This window comes from Crinia signifera, chromosome 5 (assembly GCF_055691185.1).
Source record: "Crinia signifera chromosome 5, ASM5569118v1, whole genome shotgun sequence".
In the NCBI taxonomy this organism is placed as follows: Eukaryota; Metazoa; Chordata; class Amphibia; order Anura; family Myobatrachidae; genus Crinia; species Crinia signifera.
The window spans coordinates 42,989,729-43,012,337 of NC_139221.1; the positions used below are offsets into that span (position 1 = coordinate 42,989,729).

A 22,609-nucleotide genomic window follows, 5' to 3' on the forward strand; every position below is an offset into this window, starting at 1 on the left:
GGCGGGACTTCTGGGAGGGGGCGGGGTCACATCCCCCTGAAAAAAATTGAACGAAAGGGAGAGAGGACAGGCTACAGCTGCAACTGTCTCTTTCCCCAGCCCAGCACACGGCACTGAGCAGGTTGACAGCCTGCCCTCTCTCTTCCCACTGCCCAGCTCCCTACAACGGGGGAGCAGGACCTGGGCCTGGGGAAAAAATATCCCCCCCCCCCCCCCTCGACGGCACTCATTGATATTCTGGGTCTGGGGGAGCTGTATTAATTACTTGATAAATGGTAGCTAGAAGCTGATTCCTTGCTATCGGCAACCAAAGAGCTTAGGATGACTCTATAGGTAGTCACAATCCTGTTACCTATTACTGCATTAGAGACACCCCATTGTGCACTAGGCTATACAGATTCAGACACCCCATAACTACCTACAATTTAATTACAAATTTTAACTTGGTGATGTTTCGAATTACAATTGTCCAGTATTTGACCAGCGTTTGCGTAAATCTGCATCTTTTGGAAGATTTGTGGTGCATTGCGACCCCACTCCCTGCTGCTCAGTGTTGCACGACGGCTTGTCTAGATCACATGATTCACCGTAAATCTGTTATTTAAAACCACACTCTGCCCGCTTAACTGGGGAAGTAGTCAGATCTGTGAGGCTGGTCTACTCTTCCAGGATCGTGGGAGAACTCCTGGTGGTGGATTTTCCACTACGCAAGTGAGGCAAGTGCCTAGTGGGTGACACTTGTTGGGGAGGCAGCATAGCAAGCTCATTTGCATGAGAGCCCTGGTTGGTCGATGGCCAGATGAGGCCAGGTGGTTCTTTTTTTATGATGATGGGCGAGATGCTCCAAACACAAAATGTCGTAAAAACCCCGTTCTCTGGGTTATAACAACATTTTCCTATGCAGCAAAGCCCCACCGCCGGGGCTTAGCTGTGGGGGGTTACACCAGTTCTAGATGGCGTAACCCCATAGAAGCCTATGGGCTTCCCTTTGCATTCCCCCCGCTGCCACGCGTGATCCGCGCTGCCTACTCTCACCTGTGTCCGGGCAGCCTCCTGCTGTGCTGCCTGGCCCAGTGACCTCCTCCTCCCTGCACCTCTTCCGGGTACAGGGAGGAGGAGAAGATGGAGCCCTGGTTGAGCAGCAGCAGTGGCCTGGTAAGGGTCCAGGGAGGGACCTTGAACATCGCCGGCCACAACACAAAGGACAACTCTTAATGCAAGAGCTGTCCTTTGCGTTAATAATAGCATACTTTAGAGAATCCTGACTTAAGACTTATATTTTTATATTTTATAAATGGTCAGGGAGGAGTGGGCAATGGTCAGTAAACTGCGGTGGTAGTAGTAGTACGTTTATTTATAAGGCGCCGCAAAGTGTCCGCAGCGCCGTACATAGCAAACAAAAAACAAATGACAAGGTAACGTACAGGGTGTGTTGAAAAATACAGTATAAATAGGGGTATAGCTGGTAGAAATAAAATCAGCATCAGTTCAGAAATAGGTGTCAAAATTGTCGAGGAGACTGAAGATGAAGCAGAGGAAGAGAAGAACAGGAAAGGAGGACAGGTGAGGTAAAGAGGTAGGGTGAGTACGTGAGGAAGGAGGGCCCTACTCATAAGAGTACAACAGGATAAGTAGGAATTTATTCTGCCAGCCCAAATTTTTTATGGTGGGTAAAATAACAAATATTGAGAAGGTACACAGAAATATACTAACATGCTTTCATAGAAATAATGTATGTTCTGGCATATATACCGTACAACAGCTTCCTGACCTATATATCACTCACCCATGAATAAATATTTAATTTCAGAATTCTGCAGAAATCCCAGAGTACCTAATAAATATATTTAGTAAGTCGTGAAATATGTTCGTGAGCTCTGTAACTTTCATGTATTAACTATTAACTACCACACAAAGATTTTTTTAGAGCTATGGATTCTCTTTCTGAATTGTAATTATATTATTGTTTACTTTTTATATCCATATAAAACACAAGGTTCCTTCTAATATATTTGTCAGAAAAAGGATGTATTTTCCATCTAATTATACATCATACCCAATGTATTGCACAGTTTATAGAAAAAAGGTCATTTTACACTATATATATAGAGAGAGAGAGAGAGAGAGAGAGAGACGATAGAAAGGACTCACTCTCCAGACGTATTGATTATGCAAGTAAAATCAGCTGTGTATTTATAAATTTCCTATGCAGCAGAAATAAAGTTGATACTCAACGTTAGCGTTTCAGTCCAAACAGGACCTTCTTCAGGAGTTAGACAACCAGTACATCCATAGTGGGGTGAAGCACAGCGTGGACCACACAGCAGGTTCCTACAGCGGTAGCATATATATATATATATGCAAAAAAGGATCGGCACCCACTGCCCATGCAGATATATCAGCCAGGTGTCTACCAATGCGCAGTGGCACATGTGTAGCAGTCAAAAGCAGGAGGCACTCTTCTCACAGCTTACTGATCGCCTGAGACACCCGTCTGAACGACCTCCCCACCCCCACCCCCGCATGCACCACAGCCAATTCCCATTGGTAACATTCCAGGGATGTGTAACCAAAACACATCCCCTTACATGCAGAAGAAATCAATAAAACATATTTCCCACTGAATTGCCCCCCCCCCCCCCCCCCCCCACCCCCACATACCTGTTGCGGTACTTATGTAGTAACTGGGCTGCCGATTTTGAAATCGGGTCCATCGCATCGCATCGCACCCGACCAAATCGCATGCGATGCGATGCGATGCGATGCGATGGACCCGATTTTTCCATAGGATTCAATGTTAAAATGGACTGAGTCCATTTTAACATGGAATTCAATGGGAAAAAGGGGTCCTTTTCATACCCCTACTATCCAAGTGGGCATGAAGTTGGATATAAACCTGTGGCGAGCGTAGCGAGCCACCGAGCCCGAAGCGTGGCGAGCGTAGCGAGCCCCGCGAGGGGACACAGAATACCGTCCCCTCGCGGGGCTCGCTTCGCTCGCCACGCTTCGGGCTCGGTGGCTCGCTACGCTCGCCACAGGTTTATATCCAACTCCATGCCCACTTGGATAGTAGGGGTATGAAAAGGACCCCTTTCTCCCATTGAATTCCATGTTAAAATGGACTCAGTCCATTTTAACATTGAATCCTATGGAAAAATCGGGTCATCGCATCGCATCGCATCGTATGCGATGCGATGCGATGCGATATCGCATCGCATCGCATCTGATTGTATGCCTTAACTTAAGGCATACAATCAAAAAATCGGCAGCCCAGATACTACATAAGTACCCCTGTTGCTATAGGTGCCGATTTATGTTTTTGCTGGTGGGTGCTCAAGCCAAAAATATAGGGGAGTGGCTTCATGGGAAAGAGGCGTGGCCACAAAATCATACTGATTTATATTACGCAGCACAGTTGTCTCCAATATTCAAATTACGGCAACAGTGCCACATACATAAATGCCCACACAGTGCATGTACAAAAATTCCCCCCACAGTGCCAAATACATAAATGCCCCCACAGTGCAGGTACAAAAATCTCCCCCACAGTGCCAAATACATAAATGCCCCCACAATACCAATTACATAAATGCCCACACAGTGCCAAATACATAAATGCCCACACAGTGCAGGTACAAACCCCCCCCCCCCCCACACAGTGCCAAATACATAAATGCCCCCACACTGCCAAATACATAAATGCCTTCACAGTGCAGGTTCATAAATGCCCACACAGTACCTGTGCCAGCGACGAGGGAGGGGGAGTGCAGTGGGACACGGGTGGGTGGGCCACTGCAGAGCGGGTGGGTGCTCATCAATTTCCGTGGGTGCTCGCGCCCTCAAGCACCCACAGAATCTGCACCTATGCCTGTTGCTGGTAGAGCTATCTTGCCATTTTGCCATTTTCCAGTAATGTCTTACAATGAATAAGCCTAACGAACATTTATTTGTAGGCTACAGTGCCACCTTTCTGCAAATTTCTAAAATAAACATTTTTATTTAACAAATGACTAGCGCATCATTTCAATTATCTGTAGTTTCAATTGTGTCTCATTCGGAGCAGTAGAACGCGTTCCAGAGCCCTTTTGAAGTGGGTAACTTATTTTTTTTGCTAACCATGTATATCACATTCTCTGTGTGTACCCCACTGCCCGTCACATATGCCGACCAGTAGGAGAAGCCAAAGTAGACTAAACCAATATTCATCCCATTAATTCCATAGAGACTAGTGAACCATCAAGCAACTTCTTACTTTTTTTATCCAAATATAATTTTAAACAATCATTTTTATTGAAATAGAAGCTGGAATTGCACATTATATATATATATATATATATATATATATATATATATATATATATATATATATATATATATTTATTTATTTATTTATTTATTTTTTATTGGCAATATCATGACTCCAATTTCTGAGATATATTAATCTGCTGTCATTTTGTTTTTACAGTCTGACAGTTAGAAATCAGGAAGATGAGAGAACGAGAAGGTCTTCCAATGAAATCCGTGGTGAAGGCATACCCAACTGTGAAGAAAGGTAAGTGACAGTTTCCTGTATCCACTGGTGCGATATTAGCTTAAATAAATATACAATTTCCCCACAAATCTCATCTCACTAAATTATGTGGCCACTATTGGCCGCTATTTCCGCCGGGGGAAATAGGGGCCGCCGCCTATTCGATGCTGCTGTTTGAAGGCGGATTTTGACACAACAGATCCGACTTTAATACAAGTTGGATCTGTTTTGTAGGAAACGGCAGCGGATTGATGAATTCACGGCAGTTTTCGACAATCCGTGGCCGTTTTCACCAACGCACTCACTTTCTGACACTCGACAGCTGGAACATTGAATTCGGGCTGTCGAGTTCCTGTCGAGCGGTGCCAAAACAGCCGGGATTCCGACTATTGGGACGTTCCGACAGTTGGAATCCTTGATTGAATACCGCCCTAAGTCATAGATCATCGGTATTAAAAACAATATCTAAATTATTTATCAATTATTATATAAAACTAATGCAAATTAAAAATATAGGCCCATCATCTTGACGGCATGATGATTACCAGCTGGCCACATGATTTAGTCATAAAAGTATGCAATGTTGGTACTTTAAGAAGACATTGGGGCGTACAGTGTACGGGTTCTATATGCCTCACCTCCTCCACTTCTCATTATAGAACCTTGAACATTTTCAGCTCCAAGCCCATGAGGCCCTTCATATGTTTGATTACACCTATATGTTCCTTGTAGTGCTCCTGAGGTTACATGCAGACCTCTCGCTCTCTGGAGATGCCTCCACTAACCAGAAGATACCCTCAGTAACGAGAAGAAAACCTGAAATGCATATTGTCCTACAGTCTAACTTCCACCCCGCATTTAGTATGACCATGAATCATAGCTTAAATGAATCATTGTAGAGATAGAACATCTGGATTGTTTTTATATATTTATATACAGTAAAAAAAAATCAATTAAAGTTTATTTAGAGAATACCTAGAAATGCGCATCTCCACCAAATTCAGGGCTAAAATGGATCTAATTGCAAATATAGGATAACATGCAAACATGTGGTTTAACATAGAAACATAGCTATTGAAGGCAGAGAAGAATCCTTTGGCCCATCTAGTCTGCCTCTTTTTTAACCATAGTAACCTCAACTCCTATTTGATCCTTATATATTTGTAAGGATGTCCTTATGTCTATCCAATGCAAATTGCTCTTCTGTACCTTTGATTGCACCTCTGATGGGAGGCTAATTGTACCTCTTCTGGGAAGCAATTCCACTTGTCCACTAATTTTTTTGTTTAACTTTCCCTAAATCTACCTTCCTCTAATTTCAGTGCATGTCCTCGTATTCTAACACTTCTCTTTATTTGAAGAATGTTTCCCTCATGTTAATACCCTTCATACTGTAATTTAATTCTAAATGATGATGCATTTTGCAAAATCCTGTACATACGTTAGCGTAATATCACATATTTTCCTGCAAACCCCTGTGAGGGTGTAAAGCAAAATGTATGATTTAAGGTGAGTTTGAAGCGCAATGATGTGCCTGTTATCAGCTTTAAAAGTCTTCCTGACGGCACAAGTGAAACTCTCCAACATCACCAGGAATTGAATCTCTCCTAAAGACTACCAAGTCCTACGACAGTGTGAAGTGGAAAGAATACCAGTAAAGGCACACCTGTCCTATCCCTTTATCTCTGTCTGGTAACCTTGCTCAATGCAATCAAGTATCATTTTCACAATGCTCCGCTCCACACAATAAGGCTTTGTGTCTCTTAAAGTGGCCATACATCTACAGATCTATTGTCAGATTGGGCTGGTTGGAACAAAATCCTGGTAATGGATGAGAGCGAATGACAGTTGACCATTTGCTTTGAAATGCTGGAAAACTGCCAAAAACTGTCATTCAGATATAACCAGGTGTTTGTTCCAACCAGCCAGATCTGACAATCGATCTGTAGATGTATGGCCACCTTTAAGGATAGTAGGCTAGAAAGCAGTAAGTAGAATTATCTCCCAACTTGCATTCAAAATAACCCAATTCTCCCTGGAATTACAGGTGCATGGAACCCTTATTTCAAATGACACCCATATAAATACTAAGGAGATGTAATATATTGTGCTGTCTAGATGGATAGAGGGAGATAAATATTGGAACAGTGGCAATATTTATACATTAGCAAATCTTAATGTTATTTTATTTTATTTTAGTCCAACCCCTACCCTTGAAGATGTCAACTCTTGGGGTCAGTCATTCGACAAGCTTATGAACACTCCTGCGGGGAGGAATGCCTTCCGGGAATTTCTCCGGACAGAATTTAGCGAGGAGAACATGCTCTTCTGGATGGCTTGTGAAGAGCTAAAACAGGAAGCCAACAAAAATGTGATCGAGGAGAAAGCCCGGCTAATATATGAGGACTACATTTCCATTTTGTCTCCAAAAGAGGTATGTACTATACACTGATACACTTTTACTACCTGAATTTCTTTTCCGGAATTTTCCGGGGGTAGGAGCTGACATTGTATTGTATGACTTCTATTCAGTCGTACAAACAAAGGGGCTTCATTTAGACTTGATCGCAAAGCATATTTTTTTAGCAAATGGACAAAACCATGCTGCACGGCAGGTGGGGCAGATGTAACCAGAGAAAGCTAGAATCAGAGTTATTTTGCTTATGCGCTGCTTTATTTTTACACAGCAATTTAGATATCAGTTTGAACATACCTCACCCAAATCTAACTCTATCTGCATGTTATGCATCTGCCCCACCTGCAATGTAACCTGGTTTTGTCCATTTGCTAAAAGATGTGCTTTTGCGATCAAGCCTGAATTAGCCCCATATTCAAATGTTAGATCTCTTTTGAATCTAGAATTGTCAAAGCTGAAACATCCGAATATTTTAGCAATACAACTCATTAGTCAGCCCCACGTCTTACTATAACGATCAGTCCCTGGCGTATTCCCTCCGGGGACCGATGTTTTGGCTCTGCGCATGCGTATATGCTAATCACAGGACGTCAACCGCCCGCCCTGTTTTCGGGGCCGCACAACTTATATTTGCTAACGGGGAAAAATCATTTTATGATCGGTGACCATCAAATTATTTTTGTCCCATACGCTCCTGTGCAAATGGATGTTCATGTTAAACAGCCATTCGGATTGCAGCAGGGATGTTCACGCAGCAGCGGGTGGCGGGCATTCAGTTGCCCGGCGGGTGGCGTCAGGCTAAGCATCGAATCTTTGCTGCTTAGCGAACCTTAGTGAATCATGTCCTTTATGCAGTAATAGAGCTGTGGGGCTGGACATATGTGTTACTTCACGAATTAACAGAAATAAGGCAAAAATAAATCTAACTTCACATACAATACAGCTAACACCATTCTGTAATAAAACCTTCTGAATCATGTTTAGACTGATCAGTGTGAGAACCATGTGCTAGATTTTATATCGAGATCATGTGCTGTGTTATATTTCCCTATGAATAGACATTTCCTTGTGATCATTGCTTGTGATGAGGGCATTTGTATCATCAAGGATTATACTATACAAAAGGAGAATGATAAGATATACAGATAACATAAAGGAGAACTCCTCTTACTGAGCCACATTACTCCAGGAACCTTTCTCCTCTCTAGCAGTAATACCATACCTCCCAACTGTCACGATTACAGCGGGACAGTCCCGATTTTCGGGTCCTGTCCCGCTGTCCCACCCGCGGCAGGCATTGTCCCGCTCGGGGGGTGGCAGTTGGGAGACCCCCCAATCTAATAGAATAGACCCTGTGCGCATGCGCACAGCGTCTATTCTCGTATGAAAATGAGGTTGCGGCTAATTAGCATAAGCTGTGCCCTCATTTGCATACGCCCCGCCCCCATTTCTGTCCCTAATTCATCAGCACAGAAGTTGGGAGGTATGGTAATACTGCAAGTGTCACGTGGGGACAGGGTTCAGCAGGCACTGACATTGGCCCTTATTCTGGTTCGCTCGCAAAGGCAAATTCATTCTGAAATGGACAAAATCATGTGCACAGCAGGGGGGGCAGATGTAACATGTGCAGAGAGATTTGGGTGAGTTATTTTGTGTCTGTGCAGGGAAAATACTGACTGCTTTATTTTTACACTGCAATATAGATCTAACTTTGAAGTAAAACCCCACAAAAATCTAATTCTCTCTGCACAAGTTACATCTGCCCCACCTGCAGTGCACATAGGGCCTTATTCTAGTTCACTCTTTCTGACAAAGGGGGAGATTCTCTAAGCAAAAAATGCGGTAAAACCCCGTTATCTGGATTTTTACCACATTTTGGGATGTTGTAAGCATCCCCCACTGGGTTACGGCAGCGGGGGGCATCGCCAGAAAAATCTGGCAATGCCCCATAGAAGCCAATGGGCTTCTACCGCATACCACCGCCCCTCCGCCGCCCCGCATTGCCCCCTCAACTGTGTCCGGGCAGCACAGAGCTGTGCTGCCCGGACCTGTGACCTCCTCCCTGCACTGATCCTCTTCCAGGTGCAGGGAGGAGGAGAGCCCGGCGCAGCAGCAGCAGCAGCGCCGGGTGTGGGAGGGAGGGGGGAGCCGCCGGGACCTGCTGGGACCCGGCGACTCTCACCGCAAAGAACAGCTCTTAACGCAAGAGCTGTCCTTTGCTATAATTATAGCATATGTTAGAACAAATGCGATAATTATAATTGCGAAGAGAGGCGAAGGGGGGCGGAGATTCTTAGAGAATCTCCCCCAAAATCCTTCTTAGATGGACAAAACCATGTGGGTGGGGCAGATGCTACTTGAGCAGAGAGAAATAGATTTGGGTCGGGTTTTACTTCAAAGTGAGATCTATATTGCAGTGTAAAAATAAAGCAGTCAGTATTTACCCTGCAGAGAAACAAAATAACTCACCCAAATCTAATTCTCTCTGCACATTTTACATCTGCCCCCTGCAGTGCACATGGTTTTGTCCATCTAAGAAGGATTTTGTCAGAAAGAGTGAACTAGAATAAGGCCCATAGTTTTGTCCATTTGAGAAGGAGTTTGCCTTTGCGAGGGAACCAGAATAAGGGCCATAGTCACATCTTCCTGTCTGACGGTCAGGAGAAGTTGGAATGTTAAAGGTATTGGGTAGTTATTCATGAAAATAACTTGATGACAGCTATATATGCTTCCAAAACTAATATATTTATGACAGTCCTTTTATACAGTCCTGACAAATAGTATATTGATCAATAGAGTCCTGGTATAGAACTCATGGACTCAGGGCTATGAGACAGCAATGCTAACCACTTTGCAAACGTGTCAGCCATAAGCAAATCCACGCCTTAACCTGACTTGTATCACCTTGTACCACATAATGCAGAGGTTCCCAATCTTTTTTGATTCACGGCACCCTAGAGAATCAGAATTTTTTTCACGGCACCCCTAGGTCCAAAATTTTTTATTAGATTGGGTTTATATGCGATTCTTAGCAGCAGTTATGTGGTAAAGGGCAGGATTTGCTTCTGTTTGTACACATTGTATGATTGGCAGCCACCAGCACTGGTTTTGCTCCTAAATAATTAACCATTAATAATTTGAGTTGGTCCTGGACCACCAAGCTGCGGCACCCCTGCATGTGTCCCGAGGCACCCCAGGGAGCCACGGCACACAGTTTGGGAACCACTGACATAATGGGTTAGATGTATTAAGCACAGCAAAGTGATAAAGTGGAAGGTGTAACGCAGCAGCCAATCAGCTCCTAACTGCAAAGCTACAGGCTGGGTTTGAAAAATGACGGTCATGAGCTGACTGTCAGCTGCTTAATCACCTTCCACTTTATCGCTTAACCAGGCTTAACCCCTTCAGTGGTGTTTTTTTTTTCTTTAGAGAGCACTCCCCACTGGGCAAGTTTTTTCAGGGGAGCGGTCCCTAAAAAAAAGCACCACTGCAACCCCCGGGTCCGGGCAGTGCTGCTGGACTGTTCACCGCTGCCCGGCCCTTCCCCAGGCAACCCGGCTGTGTGCGGCGTGATGCTACAAGGTCACGGTGCACACAGCCAGGGGAGGGAGGCGGGCAGTGGCAATCCTGAGAATTTTCTGGGTTTGCCAGTCTGCGCGCTGGAGCAAAACCAGGAAAATTCTTGGGAGTGCCACTGAAGGGGTTAATACATCTGCCCCTCTGTCCTGTAAAATGCTGATGTCCCTGCTACTGTAAACTGATCCCTATACTGCTCTGTATCATCATACAGAAGTTGAGAACTGTTGCTCTGGGATTTGGATACACCATTGGGTATACAGTCATTTGGTCGACAGTCAAAATGTTGACCACTTTTGGTCGACACCCAATAGATCTACACATAGAAAAGGTTGATATGCTTTATGTCGACGTGAACAAATGTTCGACACAAGCAAAAGGTCGAAATGCATATGTTGACGTGGAAAAAGGTCAACATGCGTTTTTCGTGATTTTTTTTAAACCTACTTGTTCAAACTTTACCATCCCAGTGGTCACAGAGGGAGAATGTAAAAGTGCCCAAAACATGGCAAATGCAGAAAGCAATGCAAGGGGACATGGCACACGGATACTGTGTCCATGTCGGCATAAGCACCTAAAAACATGAAAAACTGACGGTTAACCAAACCTCAACATTAGTGTGATCAACAAAGCACTTTTGTCAAAGATTCTATTATTTAATTTATAATAAAACCAAATGCATTGAGCTCTATTAAAGATTTACAGTCTATAGCGACTCTGTGATGTGTATATACACAATAGGAAGGCATTTAAGACGATCACCAAGAGAGTTTCCCTAAGGGATAAGTCTTAAGGCCTGGTGTGAAAGGCAATAATTATACCTGACCTTTCCAGTATTATATTCTCAGACAATATAGGATGAAATCATTAATACGATTTGAGACAAGAACACACAGCTGTCAATCACAACAGCTGCTTATTGTAAATGATTTCTTGTACACAGAGACGGTGACTTATTATAGCACAGCATGCACTGGCAGCGCCCGCCTCACAGTGGGGGCGGATCAGCTAGTGGTCCTCTCTTTCTTCATGGCACATGTGGAAAGGTTGCCGGAACAAAGGATTAAATATCTACCTGTTCTTTTCAGGTCAGCCTGGACTCCAGAGTGAGGGAAGTCATCAACAGGAACATGCTGGAACCTACACAACATACGTTCGATGACGCCCAACTCCAAATTTACACTTTAATGCACAGAGACTCCTACCCCCGTTTTATGAACTCTGGAATCTTCAAAAACCTTCTTCAGACCTTAACGGAGGACACGACCGAGTCTTAGTTTTGTTTCCGTTTTGTGTTTTTTATCAATTAATATTATTATTTTTATTGTTATTTTTATTTATTGAAAACAAATGAAAACTGGGTAATACACTTGGCAGGGAGTTTAGAGTTACCATGATATTTACCTGGAAATTCTACTCAGGCATATTTTAATATGGACTACGTAAGAATATCTCCGGCGGAGCACTCCACACCGCCATGCCTGTTGAAGCTAGTGTTCCATTTTAGTGTATTTTCCAAGTAATAAGAAAAATAATTAAAAAAAAAAGTTGAAAAATGTTTTTGAATGATATATTTAATATAGAAGTTGTATTTTTACAACAGTTACTAGTATATATATTCAAAGACAAGTGTTACCCTGGTGGAAGTGCCTTGATGTGTTTGTCTAATTCCTAGGACTAGGTTGCACTCTTACTCCTTGATGACAATGTTTATGATCTGCAAATCATGTTGTTTAATAGGGAGGGTACTTCCACTTGTCTTCGGGGACATAATATATGGTTGTGTGTATGTGTATACATTCATATGTACACGTGCACACACTCACGCACACACACAAACAAACAATAAACAAGCAGTTGGCTGATGGAAACTATTTCTGAACAACCTCCAATTTAGCAGATACAGGGGCATTGAACAAAACTGGCTTTTTGCTAATGGCCAGTGATTACGAATATCAACGTGTGAATGGTTTAAATGCTTTTGAATAATGAATTGCAATGAGAGAACTTAAAGGAACATTGTTAAATATTTACATCCTTTAGAAAAACAAATGTATGAAACTGTAATAAAGCACAATAGTTTTATCCGAGAAGTTGCATTTGTTTTTAAAAGGATTAGGATATTGGATTGAACTTTTTGTCCTATGACTGGTAGGTTGTGCAGATAACATCAGGGGGTGGTAAAAGGTAACAGATGCGATATCCTGATCTATAGAAATGAACTAAATTCAAAGATCCAAAAATAAAACCTTATTGTACCTAGGGATGTGCGATTTGGTTCTCCAGAAATCAAAATCTTGTTAAAACCCGATTCAGATTTTCCCTCTATGTACAATTTGGATTTCAAATATGAATTTTGGGTTTTGGATGGCAAAAACTCTATGATTTTAACAGCTTTTGATCAATTTTTATCAATGAGTCTCGATTTTAATCGATTTTTAACAGAATCAAAATTTTAATCCAAGACTTACATAGAAACATATAATTTGACGGCAGAAAAGAACCACTTGGCCCATCTAGTCTGCCCCTTTTTAAACATGTTACCTCAAACCATATTTGATCCTTATTTCTTTGTAAGGATATCAATATGCCTATCCCAAGCATGTTTAAATTGTTCTACCGTATTTGCCTCTACCACCTCTGATGGAAGGCTATTCCACTCATCCACTACCCTTTTTGTGAAGTAAGTTTTCCTCAAATTTCCCTCGAATCTTCTTCCCTCTAGTTTCAGGGCATGTCCTTGTGTTCTGTTGCTCCTTTTCCTGTGACAAATGTCTCCCTCCTGTACCTTGTAAAAACCCTTGATATATTTGAATCTTTCTATCATGTACCCCTTTCCCTTCTCTGCTCCAAACTATACATATTAAAATCTTTCAGTCTTCCTGGGTAAGTTTTGTAATGTAGGCCATGCACCATTTTGTACAGTCTCTAATGTATTTATATCCTTCTGGAGATATGGCCTCCAGAACTGAACACAGTACTCTAGATGAGGTTGTACCACTTCCTCTCCCTATGCAACCAAGCATCTGAATTGCCTTCTTCATTGCTTTGTTACATTGCCTACCTGTATTTAAGTCCCCTGAAATATTGACACCTAGACCCCTCTCCTCCTCAGTAGTTTCCATTATAGTGCCATTTATACTGTATTTAGTCTTTGGGTTTTTGAGACACAATTGCATTTTTTGGCATTAAACTGTAGTTGCCATGCTCTTGACCATTCCTCTAGTCTACCTAGATCATCCATAATTTGTTTTACCCTCCTGGTGTGTCTACCCTGTGGCATACCTTTGTGTCACCTGCAAAAAGGCATATTTACCCTAAATTCTATTTGCAATGTCACCAATAAAGATATTAAAAAGCACTAGTGCAAGTACAGAACCCTGGGGTACTCCACTGGTAACCTTTCATTCCTGTGACTGCACTCCATTTACTACAACTGTCTGTTTTCTGTCCTGCAACCAAGATCTTATCCATTTAACCATCTTAGACTCCAATCCCAAGCTTTCAAGTTTATGTAACAGTCTGCGATGTGGGATAGGGTCAAAAGTCTTACTGAAGTCTAGATAAGCTAAATCTACAGCCCATCCTTAGTATTACTTTATTCACCCATTCAAAAAAGTCAATAAGATTTGTTTGACATGATCTACCTCCATCAAACCCTTGCTGTTTAGGATCCTGTAAGTTGCTGCTTTTGAGATATTCTATAACTCTTTGTTTTAACAGTGTTTCCATCAATTTCTTTACTACTGATGTAACGCTCACTGGTCAGTAGTTGCTTACCTCTTCCTTGCATCCACTTTTGTGCAGTGGGTCTAAATTTGCTATTTTCTAGTCCTCTGGGATTACTTCAGTAGCTAGTGAATGGTTGAATAATTCTGAATTTGGTTTTACCAGCTCCCCTATATGCTCTTTTAGTATCTTTGTATGTATCCCATCTGGCCCCATTGATTTATCCATTTCAGTTTTAAGAGTTCTTCTAGGACTTTCTCCTCTGTAAATGTACTTGTTTCTCCTTAATTTTTCTTAATATACTTGCAACTTAAATGTAGCCCCTTCCCCTCTCTTTAAGAAGTGAATTCCTTGCAAGGAGCATCCCTCCAGCAATTGGTGAGGGAGCCCATTTGTAAGGATACAATATTAGACTTAATACTTACAAATGGTGACAGAATATCAGAATATCTCTACAAAATCAGCCTGAAATATGAGGATGAAATCAGAACCAAAACACAGGTGTCTGCACACAGCTCTAACTGTACCCACTTTCAGCAGTTTCCTGCACACCAAATGCCTCTTGTCTACACACTTCCCACTGTTTCCTGCACACCAAACACCTCTTCTCCACACTTCCCGCTGTTTCCTGTACAACAAACGCCTATCTTCTCCACACTTCCCACTGTTACTTCACATCAAACACCTCTCTTCTCCACACTTCCAGCCGTTTCCTGCACACCTTGCTTCTCCACACTTCCAGCAGGTTACAGCACACCAAACGGGATGCAGTGTAAATCCCAGCGGTCGGGATCCCGGCGTTCAAAATCCCGATGCCGGAATCCCGACACCCCCCGGAGGGAGAATAAATTAGTGTGCCGAGCATAGCGAGGCACCTGACCCGCTGTGTGGCGAGCGCAGCGAGCCCGCAGGGGGGGGGGGGGGGGGGCGATCCACGTACATGGTAAATATGGATAGTTGCATCAGGGGACAGGACACTGCAGCAATCATCAGGGTTGCAGAGGCTTATATATTCTAAGAAAGGCACAAGAGGAGACAGGGCTATACAAAGCTTTATGGCTCCTATTTCGATAACAGCAAGCACATAATCTACCATCAGTTAAAATAATGATGAGATTATTAATGAGACGGCACCAATATAACTGTACATGATTAACCATTATCTTTATGATGGGCAGGCCAAGGCCTACCGGGTTGGGCTGCACATGCGCAAACCCCAACCTTTGGGGGAGGGGTTGAATTTGGATCACTGTGTCACGACCACCATGTCGGCGACCCTGGCTCTTTGGGCCTTATTAGATGGGCAAAACCATGTGCACTGCAGGTGGGGCAGGTGTTACTTGTGCAGAGAGAATTAGATTTGGGTGGGGTTTTACTTCAAAGTGAGATCTATATTGCAGTGTAAAAATAAAGCAGCCAGTATTTTCCCTGCACAGAAACAAAATAACTCACCCAAATCTAATTCTCTCTGCACATGTTACATCTGCCCCCCTGCAGTGCACATGGTTTTGTCTATCTAAGAAGGATTTTGTCAGAAAGAATGAACCAAAATAAGGCCCTTTGTGCTGTCCCGAGCCCACAGACCTCTGATAGGTTACCCTCTGCCCTGGCACTCACCTCCGCTGCTGATTTCCATGCTGGCTGTCTGCGCTCCGTCACTCTGTTGCCACCAGGTGACAGCGGTGGTGTGCAGTCTCATGCCATGCAGGCTCTGGGTGACATGGGGCATGAGCCGCCATGATGGGTCCGTGTCAGGTTAGGCCTCTGGCCAAGAGACGCCGGCTGCAGTGCCTCCGCGTACAGTCACCGACGGCTGGTTTCTGTCGCGGCATCTGGCGGCGGCCATCTTCTTGGTTACTACAGCCTATGCTGCGCGGCTCCAATCTGTGAGCTCACACGCTCAGCCAATCACCGCTCAGCTCAGCCTTCAAATACTGACTAGCCAGGCCAGACCGGCAGTCAGTACAATGATGTCCACCCGCTAACATCATTGAGTGCTCCTGGCTACCTGTAGTTCCCACTACAGTCCTATCGTGCATCCTGGTGAAGTCTACTCCTTTCTGCTGATCAGCCACTGCGTTACCATATCATCACGGAACCCTCTGCCGCCTATAAGGATAGGACAAGGTTAACAAAACGGTTGTCATCTTCTTCTTCATTCCTGACAGTTATTATCTGTGGTCGCATCCCTGGTTCTGCAGCTACGATCCTACTCAGCACAGATTCTACTGGACTTCATCTTCTTCTTATTCCAATCATCCAATCCTTCAACCAATCATCCAATCCTTCAACCAATCATCCAATCCTTCATCCAATCTTTCATCCAATCCTTCTTTCAATCACCCAATCATCCAATCCTGCAATCATTCATCTTATCAATTGTCTTCAAAGCTCTGCAATAAGTATTGTATGTTATTGTCTTCTTCCAATTTATCAAATTCTACAGTTATTCATTGTGCCATCATTCATAACTTGTACCGCAATATCTTTATTAAAAAAGGTTTAATTTTATCCAATTGCTCCACTCCCTTCTGCCGTTCATGCAACAGCCCTACATCAAAGCACCCAGCCTCCGTTACACTCCAGCTGGTGCTTCACGAAACGTGACAGTTTGTACTGACTCCATGGATCCAGCATCAGGACAGGAGCGAGGAGCTGCTCCAGTACAACAACTGGCGGCCCACCTGGATCAACAGGAAGCTGCTCAGGAGCAAGTTATTCATGCCCTCCAAGGACTGTCAAAAAGACTGGATACAATTAAAGCAACACTACAAAAGGGCCAAGGGTCAACAACTACACCGGCGCAACCGCCTAGACCTGGGGTGGCCAACCGGTTAGAGGTAAAGAGCCGAAAAATATTGGTAGTCAAGCTAAAGAGCCGACATCATGCGCGCGCCAAAGGCGCATGCGCCAAAAAAGGGGTGTAGTCTATTTTGACCCCTTGGGTGGGTGTGATACAAATATGCCTCCAATAGTGCAGAGCCATATATACATATGCCCCCAATAGTGCCAGATACACATATGCCCCCCACTGTGCCAGGTATGCACCACACGGTGCCGGGTATGCCCCCACAGTGCCAAAAAGCTGCTATGCCCCCACAGTGCCACAAACCGCTATGCCCCCACAGTGCCACAAACTGCTATGCCCCCACAGTGCCACAAACTGCTATGCCCCCACAGTGCCACAAACTGCTATGCCCCCACAGTGCCACAAACTGCTATGCCCCCACAGTGCCACAAACTGCTATGCCCCCACAGTGCAAATTTCCCAGCAACAGCACTCACCGTTGTTGCTGCTGCTGCCAGACGGGGAGAGGACAGTCTGGCGTCCCCCTGCAGTCCTCCTGTCATGTCACTGATGGGAGGAGAGCACAGCACACCGCGCGTCTCCTTCCCCCTCACTTCCATGTGACTGGGCCGCCCACCAATCAAAGCTCGCTGGCCGGCTCCTGATTGGCTGCTGGCCAACGAGCTCTGATTGGCGGACGGCCCAGTCACAATGATGCACAGTAAGGGGTAAGAGAGATGCGCGATGCGTGCTCTCCTCCCCTCAGAAGGAGAAGGGATTCAGGGAACCGGCAGCAGGAGGGACTGGGACAGACGGTGGGCGGCGGGCAGCAGTGGGAGCAGGAGCCACACTTTACAAGGGAGAGAGCCGCATGAGGCTCAAGAGCCACAGGTTGGCCACCTCTGGCCTAGACCCATATCTCCAACGACAGGAGTCACAGCTCATCTTCAATTTCCAACTCCAACTAAATTTGATGTCAATCCAAAAAACTGTAGAGGCTTTATTAATCAATGTGAAATTCACTTCGAACTTTAATTGTCATATTTTCCTACGGACCGAGCCAAAGTAGCTTATGTAATATCTCTCCTCTCTGGTTCAGCTCTCAATTGGGCGTCTCCCCTGTGGGAAAAAGCAGATCCACTCTTAGCTGACTATCCTCGTTTTATTTCCACCTTCAAAATCATCTTCGATAACCCGGGTCGACTCAGTATCTGATACAATTCAAGATATTGGCAGCTGAATTGGCCTGGAATGAAGAGGCCTTTCTTGCGGCCTTTGTGAATGGGCTCTCGGACAAGATCAAAGATGAGCTTGCGGCAAGAGATTTGCCTTCCAGATTAGAGGACCTGATCTCTCTCTGCACCAAAATTGATCTAAGACTCAAAGAGAGAACTCAAGAAAGGAATCAAGCTACACCCAGTCCATCGTCCATGTGTCTAAACCACGGGTGTCAAACACAAGGCCCGCGGGCCAAATCCGGCCCGACAGACCTCGTCATGTGGCCCGCGCAGCCGCCGCCAGCCTTCACCTTTTATTCTCTTTTTTTAGATCTTTTTTGAGAGGTTTTTTTTGCACTGCCGGCGGCCATGTTCCTGTGGTCTTTTAAGATGTCTGCGGCCACAGGAACATGGCCGCCGGCCTCCACGGCTACGTGGAGGAGGGCCCGGTAGCCTGTTCCCTCCTATCCCTCATGACGATGACGCCTCCCACCCACGTGTCTGCAGAGAGGAAGGAAGGCAGGCCAAGTCGGGGGGTCGCAGCAGGACAGGCCGCGGCGCAGAGTGTGGAATTGAAATTACTGGAGACGCAGCAGCAGTAAAGGAGCCTGAGGGATAAAATACAGTAAATTACATTAAAAAAAACAATATATCTGGTGGTGGTGTCATGGCATTACTTTTATATTATACAGGGGGAGCAGCCTGTGGTGTCATTATTATTGTACAGGGGGAGCAGCCTGTGGTGTCATGGCATTATGCCATGACACCACAGGCTGCTCCCCCTGTATAATAATAATGCCATGACACCACAGGCTGCTCCCCCTGTATAATATAAAAGTAATGCCATGACACCACAGGCTGCTCCCCCTGTATAATAATTTGTGTCATGGCATTACTATTGTTATATTATACAGCGGGAGCAGCCTGTGCTGTCATTGCATTATTATACAGCGGGAGCAGCCTGTGGTGTCATTGCATTATTATTATACAGCGGCCATGAGCCGCCATGATGGGTCCGTGTCAGTTTAGGCCTCTGGCCAAGAAACGCCGGCTGCAGCGCCTCCGCGTACAGTCACCGCCAGGTGGTTTCTGTCGCCGCATCTGGTGGCGGCCATCTTCTTGGTTACTATAGCCTATGCTGCACGGCTCCAATCTGTGAGCTCACACGCTCAGCCAATCACCGCTCAGCCTTCAAATACTGACTAGCCAGGCCAGACCGGCAGTCAGTACAATGATGTCCACCCGCTAACATCATTGAGTGCTCCTGGCTACCTGTTGTTCCCACTACAGTCCTATCGTGCATCCTGGTGAAGTCTACTCCTTTCTGCTGATTGTCCACTGCGTTACTATATCATCACGGAACCCTCTGCCACATGTAAGGATAGGACAAGGTTAACCCCCCAAAGGGTGTCATCTTCTTCTTCATTCCTGACGGTTATTATCTGTGGTCGCATCCCTGCTTCTGCAGCTACGATCCTACTCAGCACAGATTCTACTGGACTTCATCTTCTTCTTATTCCAATCATCCAATCTCTCAACCAATCATCCAATCCTTCAACCAATCATCCATCCAATCACCCAATCCTGCAATCATTCAACTTATCAATCATATTCACAGCTCTGCAATAAGTATTGTATGTTATAGTCTTCTTCCAATTTATCAAATTCTAGTTATTCATTGTGCCATCATTCATAACTTGTACCGCAGTATCTTTATTAAAAAAAGGTTTAATTTTATCCAATTGCTTCACTCCCTTCTGTCGTTCATGCAACAGCCCTACATCAAAGCACCCAGCCTCCGTTACACTCCAGCAGGTGCTTCACGAAACATGACACACTGCATGAGATCCAGAATGGGCCCAATGTCTGAAGATATATTGCTTAAGTCCTTTCATCTAGAATTGACCTATAATCCTTCGCTTACAGTGATCACTCTATTGTAATGTGTCTCAATACCATATAGGAAACTATACCTTAGAAAAATCACTAATGACAGTGTCAGGTACAATTAGGCCTATTCATTTATGTAGTCTTCCCTTCCCCAAAGGGTACAGCCATTCTCAGCATGAATAAAATATACTTAAGCACCCATTGGGCCGAAACATGTATTACATATTATATGTTATGCTGAAATCAAATCATTAACTGTATGGTTACACCATGGTTAACCCCTTCCTGACACAGCCAGTTTTTGCCTTCCTGACAGAGCCCTTTTTTTCAAATCTGACATGTATCACTTAAGTGGGGATAACTTTTTTTTGCTTTTACTTATCCCAGTGATTTTGAGATTGTTTTCTCGTGACACATTGTACTTCAAATTAGTGGTAAATTTGGGTCGATACAGTCTGTGTTTTTTTGTGAAAAATACCAAAATGTCGTAAAAAAATGGAAAATTTAGCAATTTGCAAAATGTTAAATTTTCTGCTTGTGAGACAAATAATCATACCACTCAAAATAGTTAATAACTAACATAGACCATATGTCTACTTTATGTTTCCATCATTATTTCAACATCCTTTTAATTTTTTTGGACACTAGGAGGCTTAAAATATGAATAGCAAATTCTCAAATTTTCAAGAAAATTTCAAACACTGATTTTTTTAGGGACCAGTTCAGTACTGATGTGACTTTGAGGGACTTGTATGTGAGACACCCCCATAAATGATGCCATTTCAAAAACTGCACCCCTCACAGTATTCAAAACAGCATTTTGGAAGTTTGTTAACCCTTTAGGTGTTTCACAGGAATTAAAACAAAGTGTAGGTGAAATTTCAAAATTTCATTTTTTTTGCAGATTTGCAATTTTAATACATTTTTCTAAGGAACACAGTAGATTTTACTAGAGAAATGTGACTAAAAATTGATTCCCCCAATTCTTTTGTTTTCATAAATATCCTATATGTGGCCCTAGTGTGCACGTTGACCAAACCACAGGCTTCATAATAGAAGGAGCACCTACTTGATTTTGGAGCCTCCTTTTTATGAGATTATTTTTTAGGCACCATGTAGGTTTCTAGGCACCATAAGATGCTAAAAGTTAGGAACCCCCCCACAAGTGACCCCATTTTGCAAACTACACCCCTCAGGGAATTCATCTAGGGGTATAGTGTACATTTCAAACCCCCAGGGGTTTCACCAATTGTGGTACAACTGGGCAGTGAAAATGAAAAATTATTTTTTTTACACAAAAATGCAGTTCTGGCTCCAAATTTTTCATTTTCACAAGGAATGAAGGAGACAAAGCACCCCAAAATCTGTGCCCCAATTTCTCCCGAGTACGGCAATGCCTCACATGTGACCAAAAAATACCATTTGGGTGCATGGCAGGACTCAGAAGGGAAGGAGTGATTTTTGGATTTTGCAGCTCAGATTCTGATGGAATGTTGGTGGGTGCTATGTCGCATTAGCAAGACCCCCGAAGCACCAATACAGTGGAACCCCCCCACAAGTGACCCCATTTTGCAAACTACACCCCTCAAGGAATTCATCTAGGGGTATAGTGTAAATTTCAAACCCCCAGGGGTTTCACCAATTTTGATACAACTGGGCTGTGCAAATGAAAAATTACATTTTTTACACAAAAATGCAGTTCTGGCTCCAAATTTGTCATTTTCACAAGGAATGAAGGAGACAAAGCACCCCAAAATCTGTGCCCCAATTTCTCCCGAGTACGGCAATGCCTCACATGTGACCACAAAATACCATTTGGGTGCATGGCAGGACTCAGAAGGGAAGGAGTGATTTTTGGATTTTGCAGCTCAGATTCTGGTGGAATGTTGGTGGGTGCTATGTCGCATTAGCAAGACCCCCAAAGCACCAATACAGTGGAACCCCCCCACAAGTGACCCCATTTTGCAAACTACACCCCTCAGGGAATTCATCTAGGGGTATAGTGTACATTTCAAACCCCCAGGGGTTTCACCAATTTTGATACAACTGGGCTGTGCAAATGAAAAATTAAATTTTTTACACAAAAATGCAGTTCTGGCTCAAAATTTTTCATTTTCACAAGGAATGAAGGAGAAAAAGCACCCCAAAATCTGTGCCCCAATTTCTCCCGAGTACGGCAATGTCTCACATGTGACCAAAAAATACCATTTGGGTGCATGGCAGGACTCAGAAGGGAAGGAGTGATTTTTGGATTTTGCAGCACAGATTCTGGTGGAATGTTGGTGGGTGCTATGTCGCATTAGCAAGACCCCCAAAGCACCAATACAGTGGAACCCCCCCACAAGTGACCCCATTTTGCAAACTACACCCCTCAGGGAATTCATCTAGGGGTATAGTGTACATTTCAAACCCCCAGGGGTTTCACCAATTTTGATACAACTGGGCAGTGAAAATGAAAAATT

The 22,609-nt window shown here is 43.9% G+C and overlaps 1 protein-coding gene across 2 annotated transcripts in view; it reads left to right on the plus strand.

Annotated features, from left to right (window-relative positions):
- RGS20 (regulator of G protein signaling 20) overlaps positions 1 to 12,616 on the plus strand; it is a 46,428-nt gene extending 33,812 nt beyond the window's left edge. For both annotated transcript variants that reach the window (XM_083187099.1, XM_083187098.1), the window contains 3 exons: positions 4,466 to 4,552; positions 6,731 to 6,965; positions 11,612 to 12,616. In XM_083187099.1, coding sequence (XP_083043225.1) covers positions 4,466 to 4,552; positions 6,731 to 6,965; positions 11,612 to 11,800 — 511 coding nt within the window. In that variant the 3' untranslated portion in view covers positions 11,801 to 12,616. The remainder of the gene's footprint in view (positions 1 to 4,465; positions 4,553 to 6,730; positions 6,966 to 11,611) is intronic.
- Positions 12,617 to 22,609: the final 9,993 nt, after the last annotated feature.